General features: G+C 37.1%; 2 protein-coding genes and 1 non-coding gene across 3 annotated transcripts; 2 read left to right on the top strand and 1 right to left on the bottom strand.

Moving 5' to 3' along the window:
* Positions 1-12,991: 12,991 nt before the first annotated feature.
* LOC122293050 lies at positions 12,992-13,096 on the top strand. The gene has a single exon (XR_006237107.1). It is a non-coding gene; the product is annotated as a small nucleolar RNA R71 (small nucleolar RNA).
* Positions 13,097-15,754: 2,658 nt separating this feature from the next.
* Positions 15,755-19,926, top strand: LOC122292474. The gene is made up of 3 exons (XM_043100853.1): positions 15,755-16,097; positions 16,282-16,402; positions 17,027-19,926. Exons 1-3 carry the CDS (start codon positions 15,906-15,908, stop codon positions 17,197-17,199), a joined length of 486 nt encoding a protein of 161 aa, XP_042956787.1. The 5' UTR covers positions 15,755-15,905; the 3' UTR covers positions 17,200-19,926.
* Positions 18,142-21,641, bottom strand: LOC122292473 (serine carboxypeptidase-like). Its single transcript, XM_043100852.1, has 9 exons — positions 21,167-21,641; positions 20,775-20,943; positions 20,042-20,161; positions 19,780-19,923; positions 19,540-19,690; positions 19,319-19,407; positions 18,977-19,235; positions 18,710-18,843; positions 18,142-18,587 (listed from the first exon to the last, which is right to left on the bottom strand). The coding sequence occupies exons 1-9, from the start codon at positions 21,496-21,498 to the stop codon at positions 18,465-18,467; spliced, it is 1,521 nt and encodes a 506-aa protein (XP_042956786.1). The 5' UTR covers positions 21,499-21,641; the 3' UTR covers positions 18,142-18,464.
* Between the last annotated feature and the right edge of the window lie 2,206 nt (positions 21,642-23,847).

Below are 23,847 nucleotides of genomic sequence, written 5' to 3'. Positions count from 1 at the left end.
AATTTAACATATTATTTTTATATAGTAATTATATAAGTTAATGATATAATTTTCATATCATTTATTATCATTAACCATATAAAATATTTTTTAATGAGTTAGTTATATAATTCACATTAGAGAAAATCTTCCCACCAGATACTCCGTTTATGTGTAATCAATAGAAATGAATGAAAACATGACACGTATGGAATACACCAACTAAATGAACAAACCGTGTCGCACTACATCAGGCACAGTCTGTCTCTTACACATCACGAGTTTCGTCACTGTGTCTCTCTACTTCCCCTCTCTCTCTATTGGGAACCCAACCGTGCCTGAGAAATCTCCATGCGAGAACCCAGAAAGCCGAACTCTTTCGAACCAACTGAGAGGCTAACCCAGAAACCACATCCTCCTTCTTCAAACCCAGAAAGCCGAATGCCAAACCCACGTCGTCCTGCTTCGAACCCACGTCGTCCTGTTTCGAACCCATATTCAGATTTTTCGAACCCACGTCGTCCTGCTTTGAACCCAGAAAGCCGAACCCACTTCATCCCGCTTTGAATCCAGAAAGCCGAACCCAGATCATCCCTGCGTCGAACCCATCAAGCTTCGAACCCAGAAAACGCCCCTACTTTGAACCCATTTTTACAACCCGATTCATATGCCCCTCCCCCATAAACCCAACCGAAACCTATAAAAACCCTAACCCTCCATCATTTTACAGAACAACAAGGAAATAGATAGAAAAAAAAAAAAAAATTTGTTGCCTTACAGAATGAAGGTAAAGGTTCTCTTTAGAAGTAAGTTTGAGTCATTATTTCCCCATTTTATATTTCTTAATTATTTAGTACCCGAATTAATTAGTACCTTCATTATTTCTGTTTGGCATTATTTAGTACCTGAATTGGTTTTGTTGTTTTGTAAATTTCAATGCCTGATGGTTTGTTCTGTAAATTTCAATGCCTGATTTGTTCTGTAAATTTCAATGCCTAGAGTTATCGTGCATATACTGGTTTGTTCTGTAAACTGGTTTGTTGTTTGGAATATTTTTGCAAATGCATGTTTTAACATTTTTATATTTATAATGGATTTAATGATAAGATTAAATCCATTGCTCAACATGGATTGATGCCTTGAAATTTTAGATACTAGATAAATTAGATAAATTATTGGCTGTTGCACCGCATTGATATGTATGCTTATATCTTGGATTGTCTAATATTAATCGGCATCACAAATGCAGTACACTGATGGTGACAGTGGTGTTGAACCACTTTGCCATTGTGGGGTTCTAGCAAAACTAAGGATTTCTGCCAAAAAAACTAGTTTTGGCAGACGATTCTTAAATTGTTCAAACTATAAGATGAAGAAACAATGCTAATTTTTTCAATGGATTGATTTTGAACAAGAACTAAACCATTATTGCAAAATGACATTGGAATTAGCTCAAAGAAGGAATGACAGGATCAGCCAATAACGCGTAATGGCTGAGGAAGCAAAATTTAAAGTTATGGAAAAGAAGTATAAGGGAACATTATTCTTGTTATGGTTATGTGGCGTTGTGCTTTGTGCTGTAATTATTTTTTATTTGAACAATAATCATGTATGTCAGTTCCAATGCTAATATTATATGGTTAGTGTTTGGGACCAACAATATGAATGAAACTGCCCATTTTGGTAATAGATGCAATGCTGTCATTTGTGAAGTAAATTTAATGGTTTTAACTCCATTCCGCTTTTAAATACCGACAATATGAATGTAGTGCTCTCATTGTAATAGTACGTCTAAGACTCTGAATACATGGGCCACTTCGGTTTGCTTTACACTATAAAATCTGGATATGGGATTAAACTTTGTGAAGTAAAGTTTCTAGTAATAAATTTTCTACTTTTAAATACTAACAATATAAATTTGCATGGGCCATAAAGCATTTGGATATGGGATTAAACACACAAAAGTTCATTTTCTGGTTATGGTAATACGTGAATACGTGAATCTGAACATAGTGAATACATGAGCAGTCTAAATAACCAGCAAAATTACTTCCAACAGTCTGAATAAAATGCAAAGATATGCCCAAATTCATCACATGTTATTGTCTCATGAATACAATGACGGAACTATTTCCAAAAGTCCGGAAACTTGTTATAAACATGTGCCAAATGTTCTAAAAATTTTTACAAAATATGCCACAAACACAACCGGTGAGTAGTATTTGGAAGTACCTCTGCAATTGTCTTTGTCATGGCTTTGTCATCATCAGTAATAATAGTTAAAAGAGCACGCCCAAGTATTGCTTCCTGCCATGTCCTCAATAACCATATATATGACTCAGCTGTTTCATTAACTAACAACGCACAACCAAATATTATGATTTGGTGATGGTGATTTACTCCTGAAAACGACACAAATGGCATCTTATAAATGTTTGTGAGGTACGTCGCATCAAACGTGACAACGTCTCCAAAATATTAATATGCAGACCTTGATCTTGCATCTGCCCAAAAACAGCTTCCCGTACACCCATTCTCATCAATCTGCATGGAATACACAAACCCAGGTTCTTTACACTGTCGATCAAGAAAGTATGCATACAACCTTTGTGCATCCCCCTCTTCAAACAATTTTCTTCTTTTATTTTTCAAATAATTTTCAACGTCCTTACCAATACAACCTGTGTTAAAATCACCACCTGATTCTTTGCTCAAGACCAACATTATCTTCCTTGTCGGTATGCCGGACTCATTCAAAGTGAGAATGAATTTCTTTTGCACACGCGTTACCCCTCTATGTCCACGGAGCAAGCTCGTACTTCTTGGTGTCAGTAGCACATGGTTGTGTTCAGACACAAACTTGCAAACTATCCACCTTTCACCATCCTTTTTTATACACATGGTAGCTTTACAACCAATTTTTGTTTCAGCAAGTTCGGGATTTTTTCCTTCTTTTTGTTTGAGACTTTCACGCCTAAATCTTTCCCTTGTACAAACATAGTGTACTCCAACTAATTTTCTGTCCTCTCTAGATAATTGCGTATGATTGGTTCTCATTGCAAAACCTTTTCGTCTTACATACGCCTTGTAAAATACTTGGGCATCCTCAACCTCATCAAATTCCTTCCCAATGAACGGTTCAAGATTTCCACTACTGGAAGTGGAAATCAGATTGATTCCATCTCCATCACCATATCCCAAATTAACGTCATCTCCCACATCCAATCTATCTCCCATGCTCACATCACATTGCTCTTCCACGGTTTCATCCTCAATAGTTTCATTTACAAAATCTTGTGGACAGTTTCTACTTGTCACTATCTCAACGTCATCACTATCTGAACCCCACCCAAAATCTTTCGTCCCAACATAAAATAATGTAATCAATAAAATATCAATTAACATATCTAATAAAATGCATTTTAATAGACAAATGAACAATATCTCAACCAATAAAATGTTTTTTAACATATTCAATAAAATACTTTTTTAACATATCCATTATGAAAAAAAACCTTCTGCAAAGGCTTGCGGATTAGATTAATATCTCAAAGACCATATGATGAATGTACAGAGTACCACATCATTTAATCAAATGTAGTCAGTCTATCATGAATTCATTTTTATAAATATATAATATTAGTACTCGATCTTTACCTGATTGTTATTTAAATCTACCGAGGTTATATATCTCCTATACTGATGATCATATATTTTTTGTGATTATTTCACCACATGAGAATCCAATTATTTCAAATTATTTTAATGCAAAAATTTTATTCTAGATTATGGAAACCATATTCCTTCAAAAGAAAACTGTAGCATAGCAAACAAAAGAAAACCAAGCAAATTTAATACCATCGTGTTGACTGTGCCAAATGTGCGAACAATGGTAAATCGAAGCCAAGCCAAAACCCTACAAAAAAAAAAAGAAAAAAAAGAAAAAAGACAAAGATCATTACAAATAGAGAAAATCTTCCCACTGAAAATTAGGAAAATAATATAAAAAAATAAAACCCTAATCCTCAGGAAAATAATAAAAAAAAAATCAAATCAGAACCTTAAAAAATCTGAATAGAAATTTCATGGGCTCAACAAATCCAAATAGGAATTTCAAAAAAAAAAAAGCTTGTTAGTAGGAATTTCATGGGCTAAGAAAATCCTAATTCAGAAACTCAAAAAATCTAAATAAACATAGTTAAACAAATAATGAAAAAAAAATTGATGAGAAAATAATACTCACCAGTGAAAAATAATACGAAAATACTGCTTCAAAAAAATCTTGATGCGTGATCTTAATGCGTGATGTTGCTTCTAGTAAGAGATAAAGAGTGTTCTTTGGTCACAAGAGGGATTTTTGGAGAGAGAGAGAGAGAGAGAGAGAGAGAGAGAGAGAGAGAGAGAAAGAGAAAAAGTAGGGGGTGGCGCTAAACATTAATGAAGAGTTATGTTCCTTTACTTTGCATTTTATTTGGACTTTTAAGACATGCATACGTGTCATGTTTTCATTCTTTCCATTGATTACACATTAACGGATTATCTGGTCGGAATCGTTTCTCTTCACATTAATAGTTCACTTAATTTTAATTTAATAATTTAAAGAAATTTTTTTATTAATTTATTTGAAAAAGAAAAAGAAGAAATTTTTTTTAAAAAAAATGGGCCAGACCAAATGGACTGACAGCTATCAATCTTGTCTGGTCCATATGGATGTCTGGTCCAGTCTGGTTTGGGGAAAATGATGGACCATCACCTCCAAGATTGGACCAGACCAATTTACACTCCCAGATACATTGGTTTTTATGCTCACATAGGAGCTTATCAACAAAAGCTTTAATTTAGCGCATTTTGAAAAAGTGGATCTTCAACTTCTTCTTCCTTTCTTTTTTTACTTTTTTTTTTTGTGTGTGCTTTAAGCATTTTTTATAAATTTACCAAACATATATATTTTTTTCTATAAAAGATTTTTAAACTGTTAAAAACACCTTTTAAATTTTCCAAACTCAAATGGCACTAAAAAGTATAGGATGAGAAGAAGAAAGTATTAATAGTTTCAAAAAATCAAGTGGAAGTTTCTATATATATATAAGAGACACTATAATAAAGAGTCAATTATTAATTTACATGGATTGAATCTAATTGAGATTAAAGAGGTTTGGTGGGGGGAGGGGGGAAGAGAAAATTAAAAATTAGTTCTCGATATTCAATTAACTGTTCATCAAGTTTCCAAAAGAAAACTTCTGTATTTTTGTTTATTATGAAAACTCTTATCATTTGCGAATCTCCAATGAGGGACAACTATGCAGGTCCTTAAAACATAATCGGTGCTAGAAAATTAGAAGGACAATGAGTGAGGTTATGAATCGGCTCTAGTGTAAAAAGGGAATTTGCACCCACCAATAACCAGTCGACACATCATCATTCTATGGAGAAGAAAATACAACCGACCTCACTCAAACAATCCAACCCCCGGCGTACGTGAGCTCATCTTTCTCCCGTCTCTCCCTCTTTCTTTCTCCCCCCCCCCCCCCTCTCCCCCGTCAAGCCAAACCTCTAACGTTGGTCTGTGCTCTCTCTCCCTCCTCAAGCTACCTCAGTCTCTCTCTCCTCAAGCCCATTCAAAGCTCTCGTGCTCATCCATGCTCTCTCTCAAGCTCGTAGCTCTTTCTTAAGTTGATCTTCATCGGTCAGCCAAAAGGGCTTCTTGCAGAGAAAAATTTATATTAGGTAAATTCTGTTTGTTGATAATTGTCTATGAATCATCCACATTATCCGAATCATGTTCTCCATACTCTAATTTATATGCTACCATTAAGGCACTTTCACTTTCATCGCATAATACTATTACCCCAAACTTATTTGCTTCCTTAAAGATGACCCCATCCACATTGAATTTCATAACCTCTTAGGGCGTTTATACCACTCCAATAACCTTTATTTTTCTTGAGCGTTCCCTTTTATTCAATGTTCCTGTAGCTATGGAACAAGGTTAAAGTTCCTTGAACAGTAGTTTCTATAGGGTTGATAACTCTAGCTAGATGAATAGCTGCATTTCATCTATACCATTCACATTATTTTTAAGTTATAGTAATAAAGTTTAAGTGATATTTAAAATTTGATTTATTTACTTATTTCTTTCTCTTGCATAAGACTTGAAAAGCAAGGTAGAAATCCAAATTCAAAGATGAATCTTTGAGGAAGTTAGAAGAGAATTTACAGAACCTTGAGAGCAAGGCAAAAAAAAGCAAGGATCATAGTCACAAAAACCTATATAAGAAGATCAAAGAAATTGAAGGCTAGATTGAGTTGAAGACAGCCATCCACAACCAGTTTGAGATGCAACATTGGCATTTATCTGAGAGATTAAAGGGGAGGGATGAAGTTTGCATTAATCTCGAAGAGAGAGAGAGAGAGACAGAGAGAGAGAGACTGAGGTAGCTTAAGGAGGGAGAGAGAGCGTAGACCGATGTTAGAGGTTCAGCTTGAGAGAGAGAGAGAGAGAGAGAGAGAGAGAGGACCCAAGGTTTATCATTCGATGAGAGATAAAGAGTGAGGGCAGAAAGAAAGTGGGAGAGAGGGGAGAAAGATGAGCCTAGTATGCGGGGGTGATTGTTTGAGGAGGCCAGTTCTATTTTCTTTTTCTTAGAATGATGACGTGTCAGCTGGTTATTGGAGGGTGTAAATCTCATCTTTACACCAGAATTGATTTGAAGTTAATGTCAAAGACAATTCCCAAACAAGCCTAAACACAACTAATAAAGGAAAACCCAATACATAAGGGATAATCCCAACATAGCTTGATGAGGTACATAATCCAAAACATGTTCCAGATACAATAAAGACAACCTCGATACGACCTCTAAATACTAAATTAGTTAGGGACATATTTTAGAAAGAGAAATGCTTTAGCCATAAAAAGACCCACAAAGTGACGAGATTTAATATAGTGTGTTAGATTGTAAAACTATTTTTATTGTAAAGTAGATCTAATGTATCATATGAAGTCATGTTAGTTGGTGGGTTTACTTTTGTGGGATATCTTTATGGGTGTAGTCTCTTCTAGAAATAGGTCTCAAAATCAATTGAGGAGGGACAATCCCAAATGGACCTCGAATATGATAAGGGACAATCTCGATATTCAATATAAAGGGGCAATTCATATGTAAGTTTTATGCTAAAATTGCCCTTCAACTAATTGAGAAGGTATAATCCAAAAAAATCCAATCATCTTTCCACTAAAACAACTAGTATAATCCAAATTAGACCCAACCCACTCTCCCTTATTTTGCTCTGCGATCCTTCTCCTAAGCGATCATCTTCCTCTAATGATGACAATTCACCTACACTCATGAACCCGTGGCTTCATACCTCCTCTTTCTCCCCTCATCTCTAATAAGTTTAGAGTTCACTCTTAGCCTTTGCTCTCTTAATCATCTACCCAAATGGAACAAGAAGAACACCTCGAAATTAACCTACTGATCAAAGAAAACTAATAATTCAAACTACTTAGACCAACTCATTAAAATTTACCAAGACCCCACTCTAAAACAACCCACCCAACTAAACACTAGTGGGAAAAGTTCTCTCAACCTCTCCTCGTAGCAAAACAACAATAAGGGAAACCCAACCCAAATAATGATCTATGCTTCTAAAGAATACCAACATGCACCCATCCCCTCACTTGCAACCCAGCCCAGCTCGTATCCCTTGTCCCCTAAACTTCAGCCCTATTTCATCTGCCACACTACTTCAACTCCCATCTCCTCACTACCATGGCCAAGCATATGCAATCAAATGGGAACCTTGCCCATGATTCAAGATGACACTCTACTGAGTCAAACATCTAGAATCTAATCACAAGGAATTTGGCAGCGTTACAAGTTAGCGAGATGAGAAATGTATCTTCACCATGATCAAACCTTAAGGCTACTAACTAAAAAAGAAGAATAAGCATGGTGCTTTGTCTCTAGCACTAGCCTTAATTGTAGAATTTGGTGATAAAGAAGACACTAAAATAAAGAAAAGAGCATCAACTACTCCCAAATTAAGCCCCCAAAGGTCCTGTCATTTACCTAGTTTGGAGTCGCAAGTACCTAGCCTAACCTGCAACTTCTCATTCACTTAGGACCATGCATTAGTTGTAAAATCCTACCTGACTATGATAAAAGTTGATTGAGAGCTGAAAATGCTTGTTCACTAGTCATTGTAGATACTGGAATGGTCCAAACAAGACTAATAAGTCTATCAACAAGATATTATGTCTCTGATTTATAAACTTTTATCATAGTTAAAAATTCTCGTTCACTAGTTTTTAATTTAACAATCTTCATAACTAAAAATGTTCATTCACTAGTCGTTGTAGATACTAAAAGAGTCAAAACAAGAAAAATCAATCTATCAACAAGATCATATGTCTTTGATTTCTCTCTCTCTCTCTCTCTCTCTCTCTCTCTCTCTCTCTCTCTCTCTCTCTCTCTCTCTCTCTCTCTCTCTCTCTCTCTCTCTCTACAAATCATCAACATAAGTTCACAATGGATGACAAATTCTGAAACTTTTGATTTGTAAGCATGTCAACGTCAAAATGCTTCAACTGAAACCTCAAAATAATTTTCTTATTCTTAGAAAAATCAAGAGGATAATACTTCTCCTCAAGACAACAAATGTCATCAATATTAGAGGATTTATAAGCATCATTTGCATGATGAAATACATTGAGTAATGTTTTAGTTATGAATGTTTCTTTATGTACGAATAGATTTAAGTGTATATTAGTAATTCTAGGTCCTGATTTTGAACTATATTTTTAGTAAGAAGTATGTTTTAAGTAAAAATGAGAATAGCATAGAAGCCCTATGATGTTTGGTAAGTTTCTTAAATCTCAAGATTGGTTTTTGTAAAGTTCAGAAGTTTTCTTAGTTAACGGGTTAGCTTAGCTTATGATTTTAGTGATTTGATTTTCCTTTATGTGGCATTCAAAGTTTTTCTAATAATAAGAATCGCTTTTGTAGTCCGACAACTTTACTTTTAGGCAAAACGTTTGTAAGTTGGTCTCTAACTAACTCTTGGATAATATATCTATGCTTATGTGTAAACCTTGCATATGTTCTAATTATTTCAAATTGTTCATATGTCATGATTATCATATATGTTCTTAGGGGAGGTCTGGATAATGAGTTGAGATGAAATAAAAGTTAAATAATATATTATTAGAATATTATTATTATTATTATTTTGAGATTTTAAAAAGTTGAATTATTTATTATATTTTGTGTGAAAATTTAGAAAAATTGTAATGATTAGATGAGAGAAGACGAGATAGGTTGAGAAGTTTTTTTGTATCCAAACCTCCTATAATTGTTTCAAGCCATTCACATACCATGCGATGATTAAAATGTCATCATCTCATGTTCATGCAAGAAGTTTGTGTTATGCACTAAAAGTCAATTTTTGTCACGACTCCAATGTTAGGATAAAGGATTGTCCTAGTGGAACTCTCCTGTCCATTCTAGAATGATTAAAGATGGAGCGATATCTCCTGGGTTGATAAAGAACATATGTGGAGATTTTTCCCAAGGCCCAGGCCCACAAGGATTGGCCCAAACTAGGCATCAGGAAGACTCGAGAAACCTGGCCCAAGCCTGCAAGGTCTCCCAGCAACCTGAAGGGGATCCACGGCCCATGGAAGTCAGGCATGCTTGTCCAGGTCAAGATGGAATGTTACACAAAGAGCGCGGGAAGCCAAACCAGAGGAAAGGGAAAGAAGCAGCCAGAGAGAGGGGACGGAAACAGCATGAGAAGAGCACGCCTCATTAATGACTGAACCCAAAGGGCCACGCCGCATTAAAAGCTACATGGCGAAAGGAACTCGGGAGGAACTTCGCTCCCCTCCCCCCCCCCCCCCCCCCCCCCCAAAGACACAGGGTATGGCCTCCTAGCCTTGGTATAAAAGGTTCATCGACCCTTAGGTAAAGGGATCGGCTTTTCTCTCTAATCCAATTCTCCCTACTGAGCATTTTTACTTACTAAATCTTCTGGTTCCTGAAACACCGAAGGAATACAGCTAACTTAGGCATCAGAGAGTTCTCTGGCCATCCCAGGGACTCCCTTTCCTACTCTCTCTCTTTATCATCATAGGTCTAAGAAACCGAAGACCTCAACCGTTGAGTACCTGGCTCTTAGGAGTACAAAATAGGCTGTCAATAGTAGCACAGTCTGTGGGATTCAATTTTTTTTTTTTAAAATGTGTCTTTTATATGCTTGCAAGAACCCATTCTCAGTTGGTGTGGGACCAAGAAGAAGAAGCCTTAGTCAATATGTAAACTAGGCTAGCAGCCTTGGACCAACTTATTGAAAAACTCACCAACGAGATGAAAGTTCTTTGCAAGGAAAACCAAGCTCTTAAGGATAACAATCAAGATTCAACACACCATGGATATCTAAGTGCCAGTGAGCACCAGGAGTCTCGAAGGGCAGAAGAAGGTGACAATGACCAAGAGGAAAGGAAGTACATGTAAGATGAGCTCCGTAACCTCAAAGAAAAGTATGAGGAAATGATGAGGAAGATGGGAAGCTCATCTAAAGTAGATCAACTACTCATTAGCACGGGCTTACCCTACAGTGCAAAGGTAATGACGGTTCTGTTACCGTCGAAATTCCAGGTCCCCTCTATGGAGGTGTATGACGGGACCCGAAATCCAGTAGAGCACTTTGAAACTTTCAAAACCCACATGATGCTGCATGGGTTTCTCTGGCTTGCAGAGCCTTCCCTTTAGCTTTAAGGGGACCAGCGAGGACATGGTTTGGCTCTCTAGCACCAGGATCCATTGACAATTTCGACCAATCAGCCCGCTTATTCCTCACCTACTTCATGGCCAGCAGAAGGAGGAAACGCCTAGTCGCTTTCCTCCTCACCATTAAATAGAAGGAAGATGAAAGTCTAAAGGCATACCTGGCCAAATTCAATAAGGAGTGAATGATTGCAGAGGATTAGGATGAAAAGATTAGCCTAGCAAAACTTATGGGGGGAGTATGGCCAAAATCCGCATTCATGGCAAAGCTGGCCAAAATAAGCCCTGCGACAACTTCATCAACACCGAGGATAGGAAGGGGAAAGCCTCAACAAAGGGCCATGCTTGAGACAAGACTGAGCCAACGAGAGGCAAGAAAGGAAGAGCTGATCGCAAAAAATGAATCACAACATGACCAATCAACATTCACCATCTCAAATGAGGATAAACGATTAACCCAGGAGGAGCGTCGCTACTACACCTACCATCAATCAACCACCCATAACACCGAGCAGTGTTGCTCACACTGGGGGGGCAGACTAGCACCCAAATACCCTCCACCCCGACAAGGAGAGTAATTGTGGAGGGACGCTCTAGAGAAATGAGTCTTGGTAGACGGTATCGGTAGAGGAAGGCAAAGAGCCTGAGAAGAAGAGAAGCCAAATGGGAACCACCGCTCGCCCCTCCGCAACAACCAAACTTGGAGGTACCCCTAACGGGGGAAATTAGTGCTATTGTGGTGGGCTTCATTAGTGGAGGAGCAACCTCATCCGAGAGAAAATCCCACGCAAGGCAAGCTCGATACTGTGAAGTCCACTCGACCTCCTACTGCCCTACCAAGTACCAGAGAGGTGAACCTGCCCCCATAATTTCCTTCGGAGAAAATGATGAGGAGGGAGTCTTCTATCTACACGACACCACGTTGGTAATAACCATACTGATCGCCAACTTTACCATCAGGAGGATTCTCATTGACAACGGCAGCTCGACAGAAATATTGTTCTGGTAGTCGTTCGTCCTCATGGGAATAAACGCAGCCCAGTTTCAACCGGCCCTAGTGCCTCTTAAAGGCTTATCAGGGGAGATAGTCCAACCAGCAGTGACGATCTTGTCCATTTTAGTGGGTAGCACCCCTCGCATTGTCCCTATCATGGTCAACTTCTTGGTGGTAAGAGCCCATTTCTCGTATAACGCTATCATCGATCTGTCAACCCTCAACAAGTTAAAGGAAATCACCTCCACCTACGACCTAAAGGTAAAATTCCTAACAAAGGATAGGTAAAGTTCAAGGGGAGCGAGTCTCAACGCGAGTGTTAGGTGGTAGGTGGAGGTGATTGCTTTTAACTTGTTGATAGGCAGGAAGAGTGGGTCCAGCACTGAGGTTGTCCAAACATTATCTCGTTATGTTGTAATAAAGAGTGGGTGCAACACCAGCCTGGCCTTCACACCCCTTTCCTACGACATCAATGTGTTGGAGTGGGTTCAACCAGACATACTGTCTGGACACACTACCTCCACATAAGGCCACATTAACCTAGCAAGATAGGTTGGTAATTGTCAAATAAGAGTCTATATGAAGAGTCTTTGTCTTAGTTCCAATTTTACAGTGCATACGACCCCTATCGCCAAGCGCGAGAGTCAACGAGGTGTGCCTAGTCATGCATACTACGCGACCTCTGCAAAGGATTTCTCGGTGAACCTAGTTATACATATTGTTTGGCCTCTCTCGCCAAACGCTAGGGTCAATGAGGCGAGCTAGGCTTAGGTGCCTCTCAGATTCTGCAAAAGGTTTTTGCGTGAGCCCGGTTATTCATACTGCTTGGCCTCTCTCGCCAAGCGCGAGGGTCAACGAGGCACCCGCGGTCGTACATACCATGCCACCTCTGTAAAGGAGTCATGGGTGAGCTTGGTCTTACATACTGCTTGATCCTTCTCGACTTTTGCATAGGAGCCATGGGTGAGTTTGGTCTTACATACCGCTCAGATCCCTATCATCAAAGCAAAAAGGTCAACGAGACGTGCTCGATCATGCACACTGCACGACTTTCTTAGCCATAGTCCTTTTAGTTGGCCATTGATAGTTGTTTGAGGCCATTTATTTCAAAAGATAGGTAGTACCTTCAACTATCTTTGACATCAAAGTTCCATTAGAAGTAGTATCAACTATGGTCTGAGTTTGCCCATTTAACCAATTGTAAAACATTTGAACTTGCAACCAGTCCGGCAATCTGTGTTGAGGATAACGTCGAATCAAATTTTTATACCTTTCCCAAGCTTCATAGAATGATTCGAAATCATTTTACTTGAATTGACTAATCTCATTCCAGAGTTAGTTTTTTTTGCAGGTGAAAAGAATTTAGCAAGAAACTTTTCAGTCATGTCTTACCAGCTAGAGATACTTCTCGGTTGTAAAGATTGTAACCAACATCTTGCCTTGTCTTTCAAGGAAAAATGAAACAATCTCAGTCTAATGGTGTCTTCAGTAACACCATTAATCTTTACAGTATCGCAAATTTTTAAAAATATCATTAAATGAATATTGAGATAATCCCGTGGCAATCCACTAAATTGGGCTCATTGCACCATGCTAAGTAAGGTTGGCTTAAGCTCAAAATTGTTGGCATAACTGGTTTGACGTCTTATACCCAAGTAAATTGGGCTTCTTCCACCATGCATGTCATACGATGGGTAGTTAGAATAGATAGAATGGAATCCAAGCTTCCCATGTCATTTTCTCATTTTGAATTTGATGAATATCTTCCTTTTTTTAAAAAAAAAAACTTTTTCTCCTCCTGGTAGTTGGACGCTAATAGAGTAGATTCAAATCACTTCTCTTCGCCAACGTCTTTTCCTTTTAAATTTGAGAATCTTCTTCTATCTTTAGCATCTTAAAAAATTTAACTTGATCTTTATTCCCAAATAGCACTGGTGATCAACTCTTATATTCAAATAAATTTTCATTTAAATCTAAGAGTCTTTAGATGATAGGTTTCTAAAATTTGGACCTAATTTTTCTTCAAATATGAAATAAATTTAAATGATGACAATGAAGCCTACAATCAACCAAAAATAAATAAAATTAGACTAAATTTTAAAGTTAAGAAGTGATAAAATATACTAAATTATGTAAGTCATCAAGGCTGCTCCTAGTTCAGCCAACGCCTCATCCTCTTGGATTCTGGCCACAGACAGCATGGCCCCTCAGTCCTCCACAATGGCTGACAAATTTGACTGCTCCTCCTCCAACATTGAGTTGCTAGGTGCCAAAGTCCCTAAGTCCCTTTAGCCTCTCATTCTCTGCCTGAATCAGGTCTAGAGACTCCTGGAGCTTGCTCAACAACTCTTGGACTGTTGCGGCCCTTTTTCTGGCCATAGCTAATTTTGGACAATGGGAATTGGGTGATGGAGAACAAAAAAGCAAAGGTAGAGCGAAAGGATTGAGGGGAGGGCAGCAAGGGTATCACAAAAGCTCTCGATATGAGGACAAAAATGAGGGAAAAGGATTTAAAGCCCCACATGTATACGCGGCCAAGAAGGGAATGGAACATTTGACAGCCATCATTGTGGAAAAGACGGAGTGACCTCCATAGAGTCGGATTATGTCCCCAAGAGCCACATTGAGAACTGCAACAGTAGAACCAGAGTTGGACACATGGAACAGCTCGACCACATATGCTTTCGCTCAATTGGCCGAGTAGGAATGGCAAGCAATGTTACTTAAAAATATTAAAGAAATTCACATTGGCTTAATCCGATAAGAATTGACGGGGTAATTATTGGGGAGATTTTACCTAAGGCTCAGGCCCACAAGGATTGGCCCAGACCAGGCATCAAGAAGACCTGAGAAACCTGGCCCAAGTCCGCAAGGTCTCCTAGCAACCTGAAGGGGATCCTTGGCTCACAAAAGTGGGGCGTGCTTGTCCATGTTAGGATGGGACGTTACATAAAAAGTGCAGGAAGCTAAACCAGAGGAAAAAGGAACGCTAGAGAGAGGAGACGGGAACCAAAGCAGTATGGGGAGAGCACGCCACTTAAATAGTTTCACCAAATAATCAAGCCGCATTAATGATTGAGTCCAGAGGGCCACGCCGCATTAAAAGCGATATGGCGGAAGAAGCTCGAGGGGAACTTCCCTTCTCCCCAAGACGCAGGGTATGGCCTCTTGGCCCCTGAGGCTGGATATATAAGGTTCTTCGACCCTCAGGTAAAGGAATCAGCTTTTCTCTCTAATCCAATTCTCCCTATTGAGCATTGTTACTTATTAAATCTTCTACTTCCCAAAACATTGAAGGATTATTGCTAACTTAGGCATCGGAGGGTTCTTGGGCCATCCTAGGTTCTCCCTTTCCTACTCTGGCAAATTGGCATCGCAAGTCGAAGAAATGGAAGACTCGGACTGCTGAGAACCCGGCCTTTAGGCGTACGAAATACGCTATCAACAAAACAATCAAGCTTTGAATGATATAATAATGATCCTAGAGCGAAGTTAAGAGCATTCTAACTGGTGGATGCACTAGAATTTTACTTTAAGACAGTACACGAGTTAAGAAGTTTTTCTCAAATACATATAGAATAATTTAAAGAAAAGTTTTTCAAGTTTAATGACCTTTTAAAATTATTTACACTTAAGAGAATTCAACTTTTAAACTTAGAGAGAGAACACGACTAAAATCAGAACCCTCATCACTTGAGCTAACCGGATGACTTTCACTAAGCTCATTACCACTATGAGTGCTACTAGACTTACCAAAAGAATTCTCCCAAATACCCACTGAATAAGAGTATTTATTTTTTTGTGATTTTTGATTTTTTTTCGTTCATTTTTTTTTTTATGTTTTTAAATAATTTTTTTTAAAAAATTCACAACATCACTAAAAAAAAGTTTTACTTAATCGCTGAGGTAAAAAAAAAAATGGGGACCCAAATCATTTTCCTTGCCACTATATGGTGTGTACCGAAACTTTCTAAAATAATATACAAAATCTAATAACATACCTCGCCATCGTGCAGGGATTTTCGTGCGTAGGTAGTATAAATTAGGCGTGAAACTTTGGCAAATTGGCATGGTCTGACTTGGAGACCGTGTGCGAACTTTTAACAAACAGCTTGGGGGCCGATAAATAAACCCGAAAAGAAGCCATGGAAGGTGACAAACCGACAACACTAATGTGCACACTGCTAGCCATTGACCACACCAGCTTCTGCTACAGGGTCTGCTCTGTCTGTGAGAGGACTCTCCCTGACATCCAATCTCTCTGCAAATTCTGCAACTTCAACTTCAACAACTCCAACCCCAGCTCCTCTAGTTCCAAACGTCTCTTCCGCCTACTTGTATGTAAAACCCCGGATTTCCTAGTTCCAAGGGTTTCTTTTCGTTTCCACGTTATTCCTTGTCAAAATCAATGCTTTCTTGGAAATATTCTGTTTTAGTGGAAATGGAGGCATTTTCCCGTTGGCGTTCCGCTTCCTTTATGGCCTATTTTAATTCATACGTTCTGTTTGGTTGGTTTGATAGATATCAATTGCATCAGATACAAATGTATTCACAGTGATTTGCTTTGATCGGGCCGCTAAAGTTTTGTTTGGGTGCTCAGCTGATGAGTTCTTTGACTTCACCAAGCTCCATCCTTTTGCCGGTAACTTTCTTTCAACACGTACTCATTCTATTAAATTGTGACATAATGCGTGTTAGAACTACATAGAAGGCTTTTTAAAGTTTAAAACGATTCCTTCTAGGAAAGAGGCATTTGAATGGCTTTGTTTGGTACGTAGTTGATATTTAACAAATCTTGGTTAGTTGTGTGATTCCTTTGTTTTTTATTTTTATTTATTTTTATTTTTTATGCTTCTCCTAGGCAGATCCCTTCTCCTAGTTTTTCTTGGCAATCAAATAGAACATTTTAGGTTGAGTTGTGAGAGGGAAAAATAAAATTTTGAAGCTTTGTGCGTAGATGTATCAGTACTTTACTAAGATGTAGTGTCATGGACTACTGGCTTTTTTTTTTTTTTTTTTTTTCCATGGACTATTTTTTTGCTGTCATCACCTCCTGTGGGATTGGTCGGGACGCTGTTTCTGGGCACCCGGTGCCAATCAAAAAAAGATTTTTTGGCTGTCACACTCATCGGCCTAATAAGTCAGTCTTCCCTGAAAGGTTCTTTCAGATTTGACTTCCTTAGCCTATTCCTGTCTTGGTAGAATTTATTGAGTAGTCATGGCACCGAACATGATCCAATGCTGTGATCTTTTGGGTGTTATACAGCTGTGTCTGCTAATAGAATTCTGGAGGGAGAGATGTTTAGAGCGACACTGTCCAAGCCAAAGAATGGTAATGCACAACATGTACGGGTTGTGTCACTTTTTCCGTTGAGATCTGGATTTCAGCCAGCAATTGAGTCATTAAAGAAGTTGTATGGACAGCGAGGAGATTGTTAGTGTTTCTCTTCATTTATTGTATCTCGCATTTTATCTTTTGGACTACCTTTTACCCTTCTCACTATAAGGCTTTTGTTGAAGATCTTCCAAATTCAGTTTCTATCCTTTCTTCTCAGTTTTGAGGAGGTCTGGTTTGGTTTTGGTTGTTTTTTGGCATAGGGGAAATGAAGAGAAGTAAGCTTTTCTCTTTATTGTATATTGCTGCTAAGTAACTAATCTAGGAATGCCAGATGATTTCTGTGGTTAAAAATCTGCTTGTAATGCATGCATGAGAATTAATCTTAAGCTATAAACTATGATGAGGCACAAACATAAATGACGCAAGCATACCGCACAAACACAGAGTGAATCACCAAACAAAGTACAGGCCCTCCTTCCCCACAAGTAGAAGTTGGGGGGGTGGGGGGGGAGGGTAGTGCATAAATGCTTAAAATCTGTAATGGCAGGTGAATATGTCTTAAACTTATTTTTTGATGGAAAATATTGGGACTCTGATGGGTGAATAGAGATCTAAAATTTATTAGGTTACGTATAAGAAATAACTTTTGAGCATTGTTATGGTGGCATTTGGATCAAGGCTTCTCTTGATATCATCCATTGTTTTCCTAGTGAGAAATGTTATCCATGATCCCTTGATGTGGCATTACATGGTTGAAAAGTTTTCTTATTTTTCACTTGTGTATCAATTATTTGATGATGAAAGGATAATGGTTAAAAAGATTACGAGTATTCTTTTTCTTTCCTTGCCGATTAAAAAAAGTATTCTTTTTCTTTCGTAGTAATTAGATCTATTACAACTGAACTTGCTGGAACTTGCTGCAAGTCAAGTAAGTTCCAACAAAAGTTTTTGCTAAAACTCACAAAACAGACTCTGATTTCTTAATAATGCTGGAATTTTCAACATCTTCATTTTCTAGACAGTTAATGAGTCACAAATCAAACTATCTTGGCCAATCATCCTTGTGCCTTTATGCAGGGTCTCATAATATATTGTATGATGTTATTCATTGATCAAATGGATATCATGTGATACTAAATCCATTTGCTGGACATTTATGTTGGAAATAATCTTTATGGACCATTTTTTAGGAAAACTCCATTCTAGAAAGAAATTTGTAAGGGCTGTTCTGTTGAAAACAAGCACATTGAGATCTCTGGTGGGAAAACGTATCACAACCAGTAGACTCGGACACCGTTTTTGAAACCACAAATTTGAATAATGTAGACGCATGCTCTGAAAGAGGATGCCGGCTTCACTGAAGCCATCACTTTGGAGCAACCATATCTTCTGGTTCTGTCATGGCAAGTTTCCCTTGCATCCAGCTGCTCAGCATTTGTAGTGAAGCTTTTGACTGATCCATTGGAACCATATGACCAGCATCATGGACCTATATATCATTGAAAGGAATGAATGTTGCTCACGTTAGAATACAAATTTCAGTCACACAGTACTCACACTAACGCGCACGCACATACACACACCCACAAAGAGACACAGCGAGGGAGAGACCTTGAGGAAAGTCAGAGGGCCATGGCTCTTTAGCAATCCTGCTTCTGCACCATCAACTACAAATTGAACAGTTGGGGATGCCCCAAACTGTTTTTGTCCAGACCATTCCATGGCATGAACCCATCTTGAATTCCCTGCCCAGAGAGAAACAAACCAAGACTACAAGCTCAGGAAAAGAAAAAATTTTCAGGAAAAGAAAAAATTTACTTTCTTTCTATGAGATATGAAATAAACAAGGTTGACTTCCATTGAACACAAGTGGCTTACCTAGCCAGTTGCATATTAGATCATACTCCCCAGCATATACAAGAACCTTGATTCCATCCTCAAGAAGTGCAGGAATACCCACTTCAAGATTCCTCATCCAGTCCATCAGCATGGCTTCGTAGACATCGCTACTGCATGAAACGAATGCTCGGTCCCCAACTCCTAGAGCATCCCTAACTGACTTTTGGTTCAGGAATGTCTCCATGTTTGAGAAGTCATAACACAGGTCTCCCTCGCATTTCTTTCTAATATCATAGTACTGCAAGCATATCAAAGATTAACAAGTTACTCATCAATAATGAAACTGCATTTTTGTTTGCGTTTTTGTTTGTGTCCTCTTACATTTATATCACCAGCGATCTGCATGATGTGATTGAATATATTAGTGCAGACAACATAAGAACTCACACATTCGTTTCCACCAGCAGTGCCTGAAAAAGCAGTCCAATATGATTGATCAAGGATAGAGTAATTGCAAAGCAATAAAGGCTGTTTTTCCTTATAAACAACCTTGGGGAGTCTTAGGATGTTGTCTCTAAAGAAACAGGAATACGAAGAATTACCACAGTTCTTAATTGCCTGTTCACATGCTGGAAGCATCTTGCTAATGCTATCGTGATCAGATTTTTTAATCAAACCCATATCCAGTGCATAGTCGGGGTATGCTTTGTACTGGATTTCAGGATTCGTGAGCCCATTGCCAATGGCAAATCCCTGTTAAAGCATATGAGTTAAATATCAGAGATACAAAGCATGAAGGAGAGAACCCAAAATTGGTCGAATCTGTTAAATCTGAGACGTACCTTCAGGTTTATATGAAGTCCTTCCTTTGCTTTGTTCCCTTGATGAACTCTAGATGCAAATGCCGGAATGTAGTGACCAGCATATGATTCTCCGGTGATGTAGAAATCATTTTTCGCAAACTGACTATGATGCTCGAAAAATGCCTGACACAATGAAGAATTGTGGCGAATTAAGCTCAGAATCCTATCCCCTCACAAATGCCGACCATACCTAAACAAGCATGATTTTCATGGACAAAGATACAGGCAAAAGCAAACGCACCTGCAAAAAGTCATACAAGTCATTGCTAACACCCTCTTCATCATGGCGAATATCTTGCTCGTCAGAAGTATAACTGAATCCAGTTCCAACAGGCTGGTCGACATACAGAAGGTTTGATGCCTGCAAAATGACAATAAAAAATCGTCACAATAACTCAAATCAACCAAAGTATGTATATGAGCAAAGTATTTAAGACAAATTCAAGCCTAATTTTTCAAGAAGGAAAGACCAAGTGCATTAATCAATGTGTTTCTCAAGGGAAATGCCAACCCTATAGACGATACATTACATGGAATTTCCACGGTTTTATAAGGTTGAAAGTACTGTTTTCCCCCTTTTGAGCCTATGTTGGGAAGCATTTGATGTTACACTTGTTTGCCCAAATAAAACATAGAAGTGTTCCGGCAAAGTAATATAATATTACTTAAAAGAGAGAGAAAAGATATTTGTAACTGTGAATTGTACAATCGTCGCGTAATCGTTTTGAAAAAAATGAATAAAATATAGGACTCACATAAAAAAAATTAATTTTTTAATAATAGATTTTATTTTTTTTCAAAGCGATTATACGATATTTACATATTTCACGATTATAAGTAGAATTACTCTAAAAGAAATATAAATGACACAATTAATAGTGTAAATCAATTAATGGCACATGCAAGTACTTTTTGCTCTGCAAGCTAATGTACTAGCTCATTTTTTTTAGCTCAATGAATTTATATGAAACAACCTTATCCCAGCCATGCTCATTCCACATAAGTGACAAGTTGTTTGCAATTTGGAAAGGACCGTTTTCATAGAACACAGCCAGTTCGCTGCTACACCCTGGTCCTCCTGTCAACCATATGACAACAGGGTCGTTTTTGCTGTTCCTTGATTCAAAGAACAAGTAGAACATCCTGGAAGTAAAGATGTAAGCAACTTCAGAACTTAACTGCTGAAAATTAAACAGTAGCTACCATCATCAACTTCCTCAATTAGAAAGCTATTTTTAATGGAAATTGCAAGTAGAACGCCATGTAATATCATCTGCTTTGCATCTAGTCAAGCTAGCACAACTTCATTCCTTCACATTTTGGTTTGAATATTCATTACATCTATGCTCAAGGATCGAAGGCCTACCTTGCTGCCTTGGAATGCGGAAGCGTGTAGTAACCAGCGTGGTGAGCAAATTCTTGGGCTGAGGGGACAGAGCTGCCATCAAGATAAGGGAGATTAAAACCTTTTTCTACGATCTTGGGTCCCACGAATGAAGGGTCGCGGGCAGCAGTGTTAATGGGGTCTTTGGGGAACAAGTTGAGACCTCTTATCAGCTTTTCTGCTTGCAGCTTTGGGAAGTAGGCAGTTGAAGACAAGTGAAGGTGGTTGTTGTTGGGATATGCCGCAGATGAGAATGGTGAAGAAAGAAGAAGCAAGAGAAGAGAGAGAGAGAGGAGAGATAGAGCTGATGCCATTATTGGGTATGAAAAGTGAGTCTGCCTTGGCTTGGGATTTTATAGTGTTTGATGTGAACAGACTTAGCTGATAAGGGAGGAGAAAGGGTGGAGTGCAAATTGTCTAAAGCTTGGAGGGGGAGGGAGAGAGGGAACGGTCTTTGGATGTTCTTTTCTTATTCAAATTCAATTTTCTGTTGGGCTAATCTCTCAATCTCACTTGACCTTTTTTTTCTCTTCACTTTTTTACCGTTTCTTTTCTTTTCTTTTTTCACACTGTTCTTGTTTTTTTGTCCTTTTTGGCATCTTGTTTCAGTGGGTAAGCCTTTCAAAAATCAAAAGGGTTTTACTTTTAGTTCTTTCTTTTTTAATAAATAAATAAAGTATCATTGTTTGTGGATTAAGAATCCGGTTCGCCACACATATATTTTTAAGTATTTTTAAATATTTCATTCTTAAATATCATATAAATATAAAATATTTTTAATTTTAAATTTTAAATTTTTACATTTAATCATTACAATTTTTTTCAAACTCTTAAATATAACACAAAAAATAATACTACTTTTTCAAATTCTAAAATAAAAATAATATTAAAAAACTAAATTCAAACTATTTTTAATTTTATAATATTTTTATTTAATTTTTTTTCTTAATTTTTAAAATTTAATAAATATTTTAATTCAAATTCTTTCGCCACTATTTACAAATATCTTGAAATATTTCAAATATATTATCCTTCTGTGTACTCCAACTCAGATTCCAATCAATCATTATTTTCTGTGATCTCACGGCAAAGCCAGGTTCATATCAAAAGATACGCACCTTAGCTTCAACCTCACCAGTGTTAATGGTGTGGCATTATGATGGAAATAATGTCAGTGCTTTATGATCAGAAAAAATTAACAGTTACCCTCGTTTATGAATTATGATGGAGATACTTAAAAAGCATGTAACACACTTGTTAACTGTTTACATAAATTTAAATAATCTAATTTAATGCATCATCATGTCACAATGACGAGGAAAAAACAAGAATATTTACAAAATTTAAACAGGTCCCATGTTATTTATCAAGAATGTAATTCCTCAATTTCACCTAATTAAATGATAGTTTGTATTAATTTTAATGTAAAATATTAGATATTTTAGTCTATCGTTTCACATACCACATATCATTTTTCATATTTTTAATTTTTTTTCCTTAGCAATTATGTGACATAGAAATAATGAGTAGAATAATTTAATTAATTTAATAAAAATAAAATTAAAAAATTAAAATAAATATGATATGAAGAATAATTAATAATAAAATTTTATCATAATAAGTCACGTCAATTTATAAATATATTTTTATGAAATATCTTTACGGTTCAAACATTTCCCGTAATATGGTACTATATATGACTTCTCACACTCGACATAAATTTTTAGATTTTTTATTTCTATCTTTTCCAAAAGAAGTTTGAACATTGTTTTGGAAGTAACGTGGTAGAAGAATATGATTAATTAATGGGTTATATAAAGAGAGTTAGGACGAGGTTCAAGGTAGTTGAACAAGCTAAGAGAGGTGTAGGACAACTATATATCTTGCGTGTAAGATATCAGTGCCTTCATGTACACCCCCGATTTTTGTTTTTAAAATTCTTCGGACCCTACACTTTTTTTTTTTTTTTTTTTATATTCTTTCTCTCTCTTTTTTTTTTTTTAACAGATGTGTTGTATAAGATTGTTGAGTAAAAGAAGAAATTATAATGATTCTACCTGTCATTAAATAATAATAAAAAGAAAAATATTATATGCAGTCACTTTTGGTGTGTTATTTTTTTTAATTTAAAATAACTGTTTAAGCCAATTACATTAGTCGAGTGTGTAATGAATATGTAAAAATAACTGTATGTAACAGAACTCTTAAATAAATAAATAAATGACTAAATAATAAAGAGTTAAATCGGTTGAGTTGTTAATGTCTTCCTTTTATAGTAATATGAGGGGGAAAAAAAAAGAATTTGTGTATGAGCAATGTTACATACAGTCATGGAATTGTAAACGTCGCGCAATCGTTTTGAAAAAGAGTGGAGTCCAATATTAAAAAGTTAGTTTTTTTTTTTTTTCATGTAGGTCCTATATTAATTTATTTTTTTTAAAACGACTGCACGTCGCTTACACAATCATAACTGTAAATATCATTTCTCATTTGTGTATAAAGCCATCATGTGATGCAATATGCATTTATATTAATTAATTAAAATGGGAATATATTATAAATTGATGGCGTAAGAAAATTAGAAAAAGAAAAAGGTTGAGAAATCAGCAGCTAGCAGCTTTATACGTCAAAACGTTTCGCATAAGCTTAGCAAAAAAAAAAAA

The sequence above is a fragment of the Carya illinoinensis genome, chromosome 13 (genome assembly GCF_018687715.1).
Source record: "Carya illinoinensis cultivar Pawnee chromosome 13, C.illinoinensisPawnee_v1, whole genome shotgun sequence".
In the NCBI taxonomy this organism is placed as follows: Eukaryota; Viridiplantae; Streptophyta; class Magnoliopsida; order Fagales; family Juglandaceae; genus Carya; species Carya illinoinensis.
The sequence above is the reverse complement of the archived record's forward strand: the minus strand, read 5'-3'. Positions and strand labels throughout refer to the sequence as shown.

Coding starts and splice junctions, on each gene's coding strand:
- LOC122292474 (XM_043100853.1), top strand. CDS start 15,906: ATGGAAGGTGACAAACCGACAACACTAATGTGCACACTGCTAGCCATT. Junction 16,098..16,281: donor AACGTCTCTTCCGCCTACTT/GTATGTAAAACC, acceptor TTGGTTTGATAG/ATATCAATTGCATCAGATAC. Junction 16,403..17,026: donor CAAGCTCCATCCTTTTGCCG/GTAACTTTCTTT, acceptor GGTGTTATACAG/CTGTGTCTGCTAATAGAATT.
- LOC122292473 (XM_043100852.1), bottom strand. CDS start 21,498: ATGGCATCAGCTCTATCTCTCCTCTCTCTCTCTCTTCTCTTGCTTCTT. Junction 20,944..21,166: donor CCGCATTCCAAGGCAGCAAG/GTAGGCCTTCGA, acceptor CTTTACTTCCAG/GATGTTCTACTTGTTCTTTG. Junction 19,924..20,041: donor ACTTGTATGACTTTTTGCAG/GTGCGTTTGCTT, acceptor TCATTGTGTCAG/GCATTTTTCGAGCATCATAG.